This window comes from Lithobates pipiens, unplaced genomic scaffold, assembly GCF_037356315.1.
Source record: "Lithobates pipiens isolate NorthernLeopardFrog02 unplaced genomic scaffold, aLitPip1_a1.2 Scaffold_1, whole genome shotgun sequence".
In the NCBI taxonomy this organism is placed as follows: domain Eukaryota; kingdom Metazoa; phylum Chordata; class Amphibia; order Anura; family Ranidae; genus Lithobates; species Lithobates pipiens.
Window position 1 is genome coordinate 164,269,167 of NW_027507685.1, and position 12,355 is coordinate 164,281,521.

General features: G+C 46.6%; 1 protein-coding gene across 4 annotated transcripts in view; it reads left to right on the forward strand.

The window, feature by feature from the left end:
* The window catches only part of ADGRD2 (adhesion G protein-coupled receptor D2), a 930,084-nt gene that overhangs the window by 699,727 nt on the left and 218,002 nt on the right, over positions 1-12,355 (forward strand). For all 4 annotated transcript variants that reach the window (XM_077478839.1, XM_077478840.1, XM_077478842.1 and 1 more), the window contains 2 exons: positions 5,755-5,881; positions 6,834-6,892. In XM_077478839.1, the coding sequence (XP_077334965.1) occupies positions 5,755-5,881; positions 6,834-6,892 (186 nt within the window). The remainder of the gene's footprint in view (positions 1-5,754; positions 5,882-6,833; positions 6,893-12,355) is intronic.

A 12,355-nucleotide genomic window follows, 5' to 3' on the forward strand; every position in this document is an offset into this window, starting at 1 on the left:
AAAGACAGGTAACGTCCCTGTCCATGCCTGCTGGACCATGAGTCAGCGGTAATATGACCTTACCGCTGACTGCCCTGTCCAGCGAGGCAAGGACATTGCCTTCCACATGCCGGTAGAGAGCCGGAATCGCCTTCTGTGAGAAAAAGTGGAGCTTGGGGACCTGCCACTGAGGAACCGCACATTGTACAAACTCACGGAAGGGGGCCGAGTCTACCAACTGAAAAGGCAGCAGTTGAAGTGCTAGCAATTTAGCCAAGCTATCATTCAACCGCTGGGCATGTGGATGGCTGGGAGTGAACTTCTTTCGCCGGTCCAGCAGCTGGGGCAGGGACATTTGCCTGCTATAATCGGACGTGGGTGTACTGCTAGCAGAGTGCCAGGAAGCACTTGGCTGTGACACACCTAATTCTACACCTTCATTCCTCTCAGAGCAGGTTTCAGAGAGGACTGAAGGTCTAGTGGGGTTGGAGATGCCAGCTGATGAGGAGCAAGAAGAGGTCCGCTTTGTTCTTTGGTGTGGGTCTTTGAGGTACGCTTGCCAATGAGCTGCATGGCAGGTCAACATATGTCTGGTCAAGCATGTGGTTCCCAAGCGGCTGATGTTTTGGCCACGCGAGATACGCTTGAGACATATGTTGCAAATAGCAGCGGTGCGATCTGATGCACTCGTCTCAAAAAAGGCCCACAACAAAGAACTTTTAGAGTAACGCGCAGAGGCAGCGCCCTGCACAGATGGAGCTCTGCGGTGTGATTCAGTCGGTGTGCTGCCCCTAAGCTGGCCCCCGGAGGGCATCCTGCCTCGTTGGACATGTGCCTCCTCCTCTTCCTCCTCCTCTCTCCTACCAGGCACCCACGTGGAGTCAGTGCCCTCATCATCCCCTCCCTCTTCATCGCTGTAGCAAACCTGGCAATATGCTGCAGCTTGTGGAACATGACTGCCAGATTGCTGTCCTTCTTGAGCATCCCCTCTCTCTGCATTCACGCTACTGCCTTTCTCTAGCTGAGTGTCATCATCAGAGCCTACAAAACACTGGGCATCCTCCTGGAGCATGTACCCAACACTGTGCTCAAAAGTTCAGGAGACTCCTCAGGAGGACGGTGGGTCTAGGGAAGGAGTCACTGATGATGACATTGAGACGAGGGAAGACGATGCGTTGGCAGCTGCTTTGCTAGTACCCTGAGACTGGGTGAGAGAGGATGAGGAGGATGAAGAGGGCTTGGTCATCCACTCTACCAAGTCATTGGCATGTTGCGGCTCAGCATGTCCAGCTGCTGAAAAGAAGGACAAGCGTGTCCCATGGCCACGTGCTGATGACAATGCACCGCGTCCACGACCAGCACTGTTGTCTCTAGACACAGAGCCTGCTTGCCCTCATTTATCGGCTCGCGCCTGCCTGCTTCTCCTTGCTGGCCTTCCAGACATGGTAATGGCCTGAAGGGAGTTGGGTAAAACAGCAGTTGGGTAGTGTATATTGTGCTGGAGGCACACAACACTCACTAACTCCTGCAGATGCCTTTATTATAGAACACCAGAAATAAAGGGTAGATAAAGGGGTGTACTGTACTGGAGGCACACAACACCCACTAAGCCCTGCAGATGGCTCTATTAGAGAACAGCAATAAAGGGTAGATACAGGTGTATATTGTGCTGGAGGCACACAACACCCACTAACTCCTGCAGATGCCTTTATTATAGAACACCAGAGATAAAGGGGTATACTGTACTGGAGGCACACAACACCCACTAAGCCCTGCAGATGGCTCTATTAGAGAACAGCAATAAAGGGTAGATACAGGTGTATATTGTGCTGGTGGCACACAACACCCACTAACTCCTGCAGATGCCTTTATTATAGAACACCAGAGATAAAGGGGTATACTGTACTGGAGGCACACAACACCCACTAAGCCCTGCACATGGCTCTATTAGAGAACAGCAATAAAGGGTAGATACAGGTGTATACTGTGCTGGAGGCACACAACACCCACTAACTCCTGCAGATGCCTTTATTATAGAACACCAGCAATAAAGGGTAAATACAGATGTATACTGTGCTGTGCTGGAGGCACACACAACTTCCAATAACTCCTGCAGATGGCAGATGGCTCAAATAAAGAAGAGCTATGTAGGCGGATATAGCGGTGTGTACTGGGTACAGAGCATGCAGACAGCACGCACAAGCTCCTAACACTGACTGCAAGCTCTATTATAAAAGATAGATATATCGCTAGCTATATAGGTGAGGTGAATATTGCGGTGTATACTGCGGTCAGGGCACGCAGACAACAACCACTGCAGAAGAGCAAGATCGAAAAATCGGCCGATAACGATCGGTGTATACTGTGTTGAAGGTACACAGAACACCCACTAACTGCTTCAGACGCCAACACATTATACAAGGCCGCCACGCTGGCGGCCTTATATAGTGTGGGGCGTGTTCTACACAGCCTAAACTATGATTGGCCACAGGCATCCTGCCTGTGGCCAATCATGGCTCTCCTCGCTGCCAGCGCTGTGATTGGCCAAGCATGCGGGGTCACAGTGCATGCTTGGCCAATCATGAGCCAGCAATGCACTGGGCCATCGCAGTGCATTGTGGGCCGTGAGCGCCACACGAATTTGGCCCATAATGTTCGGAATTCGCCGAACGGGCGAACAGCCGATGTTCGAGTCGAACGTATGTTCGACTCGAACACGAAGCTCATCCCTAATCCTCACATTGCGTTACCCACTGGGAACTATCCCAAAAAATTGCACTATGGTGGTATCTTACTCCCCATCATATCGCTAAATTCCTTCCAAACTCCTCCCCACTTTGCTGGAGAGTTTGCAGGGATACTGGCCATCTTCTACACATATTTTGGACCTGCAAGCAACTCTTGTGATGGAATGTTTTCCTGTTCATCTCTGCCATAACAGGTGTCCTTACACCTCCAGACCTTGGTCTTGCAATTCTCAATCTCGGCATAGATAAATTTCCTCCCTCTTGGCGCATTATGGTTACTCACATTTTATTGGCAGCCAGACTACTTATAGCAAGGAAATTGAAATCTGGTAGAATCTGTCAGAAGCGCTTGAGATCATACAATTGCACCATAGATATGTGGCGAACTAAGAAGAAAAAAAGGTATTTACTCCTGAGATAAAAAGATAAAACAATCATTCCACCACTTTATAAAACTTTGGTTCGGCCACATCTAGCTTAATCCGTCCAGTTCTGGTCCCCAATCCTCAGAAAGGATGTGCTGGAACAGGAGAGAGTTCAAAGAAGGGCAACAAAATTAATAGGCGGGGCTAGATGACCTCGAACGAGGAACGATTGCAAGCACTAAATGTATTCTCTGTGGAGAAGAGAAGCTTGAGAGGAGATATGATAGCGATATACAAATATCTCAATGGTAATCCCAATATAGGTAGGAAACTATTCAATCTCAGGGAGTGTAAAGGGACCACACAATGAGTTTGAAATAGATGCGATTTAATCTCAAGGGTGTTTTTTACTGGCAGGGCGGTAAGGATGTGGAACTCTCTTATACAATCGGTGGTGTCAACAGGAAGTATTGATAGTTTTAAAAGACTCTAGGACGTGCATCTTAGCGAACACAATATACAGGGATATAAGAAATGGTTATCTACACGAACACACACCCACACAGGTTGAACTGGATGGGATATTGTCAGCTGTTCTCCCCCTCTTATGTTTGATTTATGCGTGTTTTTAGCCCCCAAGTACATAACTTACATTTATCAACATTAAACCTCATTGGCTGCCCAGGTACGTAGTGCACGGAATAAATATGTTAAAAAGCAAGGGTCCAAGCATTGAACCTTGAGGTACAGCAGTGATAACTTTTCAAACGATTAATGAATAATCACTACTCTCTACTCTATGGACTTTTAGACAGTTTTCTATCCACTTACAAACAAAATTTACTAAGCCTGTAAACTTTAACTTACATATTAGCTGTGGGGGAGATGTTGTCAAATGCTTTTGCAAAATCTAAGTATGCTATATTCACAGCCAGGGCTCAAGTCCTGCGGGAATGCGTGGGAACGGAGTTCCTGTACTTTTTCCACAACAGGAACTCGGTTCCCATTAGCAGCTGTGTCCTGCAAGACTTTGAAGTATGTGAGCTGTGTGGCAGGTGCTACACCAGCAGCTGCCGACAAAGTTCGCAATAGTAAGTGCCGCACACCTGACTATTCAGGCTTTGCCAGTAGGGGGCCCCATGACAGCTTCCACTTCAATCTACCTGTCAATCACAGCTAACTGATGGGTAGATCAGGTCTAGGTCTAGCTGACGGGTAGATCAGGTCTAGGTCTAGCTAACTGGTAGATCAGCTATTCTGCTCACAGGACATGCAGGGAGAGAGGCGAGCTGAGGGAGGAACATCAGTTTGGGGTGGTAAGCTGCGCACAATACCTGGCAAAGTTAATGCCAGGAGGGAAGTTTATGTGGAAATATGTGAAGGGTTGGAATAGTAGTGAGTGTGTGTTGGAGCCCTGCAGAGTTTGCAGCCCCCCAAGCTAACATACATCTCCTAAGCAGGAACACATCACTATCTCCCCAAGCATTCTGTCCAGATAATGTGCAATTCATTTATGACCGTTTAACCCTGTGTTTTCCAAACTCTGTTCAATGAAAAGTGTAAACTCACCACATAAACACTCATATACAAAATAAAATTCCCCAATAAAGATCAGAACATGATGTTCACATTTGCATGGAAGCACAATTGAATGAATGCTGATTATTCAGAGAATTACCGTATTTATGTTTATTGAGGATTGGTTTTTTTTTGTATGTACTAACAGTTAAGCTTCATACACACAATACGAAAATTGGATGAAAAATACCACTTTTGAAGCGTTCGTGCATATGAGCGTATCATTTTTTTTTTTTTTTTTTTTTGGGTGGGGGAGTGGATCTTGGGTGGGAGTTCCCACACTTTTTTCCCCAGGACTTGACCCCTGTCCACAGCTACTCCTTCGGTCTACATTTTTGCCTTCTCATCATGAAAAAAAAAATCAGATTTGCTTGAGAACTTTCATGAATCCATCCGGTCTATTGCTTACATTTTTTTTATCAAAAACTCTTCTATGTAGTCATTTAGTAAACCTTTGAGTATCTTAGTAACTCCTGACTGTAGCACCACATCTGTCTTACACCAATCCAGTGGCACTACACCAGTCATTAGAGTTTCTAAAAAATAGAGACAATGGCTTAGAAATAACAGAGCTCCACATTTTGTTGACCCATGAGTGTAAGCCATCTGGTCCGAGTGCTTTATTTACCTTTTTGTGTTTCTGGACCATATCGATTTTGAGCCATTGTGGATGATTTGGGGCTATGCCAATACTATCCTATTAAGAACTTGAGCAGCTGGGGATCAGACCTTGGACTCTCCACAGTCAGTAATTGTGCAGATATAAGATATAGTAGGTTAACCCATTTCCACTCATAATTAAATTATCACGTTTGGTTAAACCAATCCTTTAAAGTGGTAATTCCATATAGCTATTGTTGGATTTTGTTTATTCCATATTCTGCTTCATGTCAATATGAAGTTGATATTAATGTGTATTATGAGAATTTATGACTAATTCACCAGCAACAATATCCTGTACTTATTTTGCATACTAGATTCAATTCTGAATGAATGTCATAGGGATCCATTAACCTTTACCATGTTTGTCTTGTTATTTTGCAGGCTTTATTAATATAGTATATACAATTTGACTTTGTTTTCAGAATTGTTCTCAGCCAACAAACTATTTATCCAGTCCAAGGAATACCATGTGGGACACTGGAAAACCAAGCCTCAACCCACCTAAAAGTAGTTTATCCACTATGCCAATAAGAAATACACCAGGCAAGGGTAATTTTTTCCTGTTTTGTTTTGTAATGAATGTTGCAGGGATAAATGACTCCGGCACCCGCCAGCATCCTAACAACCAATGACCCATCCCTGCTATCAGCAGGGAAATCCTGTCTCACAGTAGAATGTAAATAAAGGAAAGTAGAATGTAAAATACATTGACACTAACCCTAACATTTAACTCTAACCATTAACCCTAATCTTAACATTTATCCCTAACCCTTAACGCCAACATTTAAAACTAGCTCCTAACCCTTACCCTGCCATGCGACTTTGGACACATAAAGCTTTCTGCACTACTTTGATGCGGCTTTGATGCTACTTAATTGCTATAGAGTGTAAAGTGGCATCAAAGTCGCACTTCATGAACAGATTGTGATTACGCTGCCCAATAGTGAACAATCAAACAATCATTTAATTGAAAGAACTGAAAAGAGTGGCTGCCATAGAAAAGTAATCAAAATAACTTCTGTGCTATACATCTGTTAAAAAACATTGATGCGTTGAAAAATGTGTACACCAAAATAAATAAAGTCTCAACAGTCCACCCATGAAGTGCTCTAGTTTGTCTTCATATGAAAAAATATATTTGTGTTGCTTTTTCAATATGTGCTCCACCATATAACAAGAGTGCTTCACCAGGTGAAATACTCGCTCACCTCAGGACAAGTCTCCTCTAATGATAGAACTTCTCGAGCTGGGAGGACTCCACAGAACTCTCAGACTAAAGGAAACCATCTCCAATAGTGCAGAATAGTGGTTAAAATGCATAAAAGAATACCAGCCAAGCTATTAGAAATACAGGCATAAAGGGGAGCCAGATGGTGTGTACCAATATTGATCTGGGTGCTGGAGCCTGTTACTCTGTTACATTATATTGCCTGTTTTTAACTGAATAAATGTGAGTGTCGCTTCATGTTAACTCAATCTTATGTTTTCATATCTGTTTCAGGAAATGTAGTCATCAAGAACCCTGTAAACATATATTCCATCCTGTCCACTGACAACACAGTGAGTAGACACTTTTTTGATTGTCCTGGTTCTTCTTTTATTGTCTTTTTTTCCTCGTTACAACCGGCCTTCATATGCAGTGATGGTGAGGAAGATAAGGCAGGAGGGGGCTGTTACGAACCCATACTCAAGAGGAGTATGTCCGCAGTATAATCTTCCCCTGCCCGGTACTAGACATGTGCAAATCTCAAATTCGTACGAATTTCCCTAAATTCGTACTTTCGTGAGGATCCGAAATACGAATTGCCATGCGTCCGAATTTTGTATGAAATACGAACTTTTGTTTACAAATTTCGAATCAGTCATCGTCGTCGACTCATTATGCTTATTATGAGGGGCTCCCACCATCCCTATGCTGACTTCCTCCTGGGGCTGTACCCCTGCTGTGCTCATTATGAGGGGCTTCCACCATCCCTGTGCTGTGCTGACATACCGAGCACAGCAGGGGTACAGCCCCAGGAGGAAGTCAGCACAGCACAGGGAGGGTGGGAGCCCCTCATAATGAGCACATGGCTGCCATGCACAGCTGCTCCAGTTTTTGCCTGCTCTAGTTTTGATCCCCCGCACTGTACATGGTCACCGGGGATGTGCGGGGGTCACTGGAAATTATTTGGTGTTACCACGCATGTGCTCTCCGGACATCCCCTGTGACCCCAAACAGTGTGGGGGATCTATCGAAACTGGAGCAGGCGAAAACTGGACCAGCGGTGCATGGCAGACAATCCGCTTCTCTCTTTCATTTTCAAATCTTAAGGGAACAAACTGAAGAGAAGCTGATTGGTTGCCATAGGCAACTGCTCCAGATTCTGTTCGCTCCAATCTTGATAAATTTCCCTAAATGTCTTTTTATCTGTTCTAGCAGTCATATGTGTAAATGAGAAGAATGGTGGGGGCACATCAGGGCACATTAAGGCACATCAGGGCACATTGGAGCACATCAGGGCACATTGGGGCACATCAGGGCATATTGGGGCAGATCAGGGCATATTGGAGCACATTGGGGAACATCCGGGCACATTGGGGAATATCAGGGCACATTGGGGCACATCAGGGCATATTGGAGCACATTGTGGCACATCAGGGCACATCAGGGCATATTGGAGGCGGAGCACATTGGGACACATTGGGGAACATCAGGGCACAGCGTTTACCAGCCAGCATGCAGAGTAGCACAGGAAGAGTGTGTAATAAGTTCTCTCTCTGCTGCTCCCTGGCGGCCCCTCCTCTCTTCTTGTCCATCCCAGATGATGTCACAAGCAAATAGGGGTATGTGGAGGGACAGGGACCAACTAAGACCAAATGGGCATCTCTGCTGCAGACAGTCAGTTCAAGGAATGTTCAGTGTGAGGGAGGGGTACCCCAGCTTTGGCAAATTGATTTTCAAAAATGCTAACTGCTCCATTAGCTGGGGGGACAACTGGGATCTTTCCCGTCACAGAAAACACCTGCTCACTCTGGACACTTTTCGGAGGGCAGGACAGTAGCTCCTTGGCAATATCTGAGAGGGCAGGCCACTCCTCGCTCTTCTCCTGCCAAAAAAACATTGGATCTGTGGTGGGGTGCACTGGTGGGGGTGATAAATAGGACATGACAACCTCCTTTGCTGATATGGGTTTCTTGGGGCGCACTATGCTGGAGGTTCCCATTAGGGTGTCAAGTGCCTCAGCCAAGACATCAGATGCTCCACTGGCAGGAAGAGAGAAAAGTTAACGAACCTAACAACTTCACTAGATGATGCATGGGAGAGGGGGTCTTCAATATCTTCTTCCTCCTCTTCCTCCTCTCCCAGCCTTACCATCTGCCTTTCCCTCTGACGCACCTGTCGATTAGTCTGTCCCACCATGTTGTCAGAGCACTACACTGCACAGCCATTTTGCCCTTGATGCGAGGGTCACACATGGCAGCCAGCATCATTTCTGGGCAAGAGGCGGTCAACTCCTTCGTGCGCCTGCCCAACTCCATCAGAAATGTGTTTAGCAGAACCAACACATCTGGCTGAGGGCCACCACCAGGCAAAGGTTCCTCAGCCGACTTGAACCGCTCCAATTTGCTCTGAAGGTGGTTGAAGAGTGGGAGCACATGACCAATGCTGGCATTAGGTTTTCTATGACAGAGAGGAAAGGTTTGAGGACTGCCACAATCTGCCCAATTATAGCCCAGTCCTCCCTGCCCAAAGGTCTCTCTATGCCAATGTTATGATCACAGGCCATGGCATGGAGAGCCTTCTGCTGCTCAAGGATGTGGTCCAGCATTGCTAGGGTTGAATTCCACCTAGTCACCACATCCTGTTTTAAGCACTGTTCTGGAAGGCCTGCCTTCCTCTGTTCCACCCTGAGGAGATGGCTGTCTCTCACACTCCGATGGAAGTGGCCAGCCATCTTCCGACAAGAGTCCACCACTTTGGACAGCCTTCCGTCGCCACCAGAAATGGTCTCCTTCAACCGAAAACTGTCAGTTACCACCTGGTGGAGAAGGTGGGCTGAGCAGCTCACATCCACAAAGCTGCCATCCCTTACAGCCTTGACCATGTTGCTGCCTCCATCAGTGACAACATAGCCAATCCGGTAGTTGCTGTCTGCCTGTCCAAACCACTGCAACAACATTTTCTGCAGGGCTTGCAGGATGTTTTGCACTGTGTGCTTTTCATCAAGTACCTCAGCGTGCAGGAGGAAGGAACGGTACCCCTGTTTGTCAACTGCTGACGAGGATCCAGATGTTTGAACTACATCATGGAACACCTTGGCCTGCCATCAATGTGCCATCAGGGACAGGAAGGCATGCTGGGCACTACACGTACTCCACAGGTCAGTGGTTAGGTGCACTGCCTGTCCACCTGCCCTTCCAATCTCCTCCTTGAGCACCCCGACACAAGACCTGTATAAGGCTGGCACCACAGTTTGGCTGAAGGTCTTACGTGATGGCACACGGTACTGTGGTGCAACAGCCTGCATCAATTGCTTGAAGGGCTCACCTTCCACCATGTTGAAAGGTGCTCCTCCAACTGCAATAAGCTGGCCAATCAGGCGTGTTATTTTACGTACCTGCGCCTGAGACATACCCTTACTCTGAAAGCCACCAAAATCTTCCAGGGTGGCCTGGCTGGTATGAATTGGATGCGGGTGGAAATTTTCTGCCTTATACTGGCTGGTGGTGCTGGCACTCATGGTGGCTGTGGCGGTGCCACTATTGGTTCCCCTTTTGGTGTTTGGGGGAGTGGCCATAATACTTTTCTCCCCTAACAGCACTGCATGGTGGTGCACACGCATGTGCTGGTTCATGCCACTATTACTGAGATACCCTATGTCTCGGCCCTGGCTGACCTCCCTGCCACAGTGATTTCATTTGGCCTTCTGACCGACACCAATTCTTTTAAAATGCTGCCAAATGCTGGAACGGCAGCCACCACCAATGACATTGCATGATGGAATCCCTTCCACTGCAGTGGTCACACTCTCTTTCTGAGGTTCGGCAGGAGCAGGAGAAAGAGACCTGAACATCCCAGGTATTTTGGGTGCTGTGATGGATTGAGGCCTAATGGTTGCATTGGCCCATTCTGATGCTGGAGGCTTAGAAAGCACTTGGGCAGGGGTCTTTTCAGGAGAGAAAAGTAGTGGCGACTTTCTGGGCTGTCGGTGGTGCCAACATGGGTAGAGGGCTGGAAATTAAATTTGTCTACAACAATGTCAGGAAAGCCTGCTTCCACCTCTTTCACATTGCCAAGGGAACAGTGATCATTATAAGCAGTAAACTCTGTCTCCTTGCTGACCACTGCTAAGCTCCCTGTAGTGCTGATGGTGATGGCACTGGCAGCAATGGTGGTGGTGACATCATCATGAGCCTCGGCCGCTTGACATGTTTCCTGCTGCATGGCCAGGATCTCCAGCTTTGGCTGCACAAATGTATGTGCACTGGGAACCCCTTTGGCCTGCCCTCTTCCATAAAAGGTACCAATGGGCAGCATGCTACCAGAAGCAGTGGCAGAGGTGGTAGCGCCACTTTTGCTATGAACTTTACTGCTGGTTCTAGGAGGTAAATCCTGGAACAGCTGGTGACGTGCAAATGTCTGCTGTTTGCCAGGCTCTTTACCACCAGCAGTCTTTACTCCCATTTGCCTCAGCTTTATGGGAGGTGAGCTGAGCTCAGAGGGCGCAGAGACAGAACGTCCCACCTGCTGCTCATGTACACAGCTCATGGCTCTCCCTCTCCCAGCAGCACTCTTACTGCTTTTTGGCCTTGTTTGCTGATCATTTTTCCTTTAAAAGTTAGAAAAATGTAGACAAAAAAAATATGATTTTGATTGCAGCAAACTAACACCAAAATCACCAAATGTACAAAAAAAAAAAAATCTCTCTCAAAACCAACCAAAAAACGAATAAAACCAGAAACTAAACACTAAGGCCGCGTACACACGCGGGGACTGTTCGCCCAACTTTGTTCGTCAAACAGTTTGAGCGGACAGTCCGCTCAAAATTAGCATGGACGGACTTGGCCACACACGACGAACGAACAGTCCGCTGAAACTTGCGCGATGACGTGAACGGCACGTACGACGGGACTAGAAATACGATGTCCTATACACTGCAATGCAACCTTCGGCGTGTAAATCCTTTCTGAGCATGCGCGGAACTTAGTTTGACGAACAAGCCTACACACGGGCGGACTGTCCGCTCAAACCAAGTTTCAGCGGACAGTTTTACGGAATTTCCGAAAAACTTTGTTCGTCAGACTGTCCGCTGAAACTGTCCGCTGAAGCCCACACACGAGCGGACTGTCCGCCGAAACACTGTTCAGCGGACAAAGTTGGGCGACCAGTCCCCGCGCGTGTACGCGGCCTAACAGATGATAAACTGGCAAACTACAACAGAAATGAACAATGAAAAACTAAGGATTGCAAAGATATTCGCTCAGATGCACAGACAAATAATCGTGTGATCTGCTCCACTGCACTAACTAACCCACAAAGGGAAGTCACATGATCGGGCCTGCCCTGTAGGCCTCAGCAGCAGAAGAAAACATCAGATTGGTCAACCAAGTCACATGTTGTTTTTGTAGTAACTAAATTGGACTGAAAAGTGAACGCATCTAACGAAAATTTGTATTTGAGATCGGAAATTCTTCAACGGAATTTCGTATTTTGGATAAAAACCAAACTTCCATTAGCATTGACTGTCATATTGAGGTATATATATTTTTGCCTTTAAATTCATAGTAAAGAACGTTCGTAGAAAAGTTAACGAACCTAACAACAATTTGTATTTCGTACGAATCGAAATTGAATTTCGGATACGAATTACAAAGTATGAATTAATTCTAATACGAACTGTTACAGAAGGAAACAAAACAAATTTATTGACGGCGCCCATGTCTACCCGGTACCAGCATGATCCAAGATCCCTTAGCCCACCCAGTCACAAGCCATAACTCAGTGTAGGGTGGTAAGATGTGTGACTGTTTATTGAAACA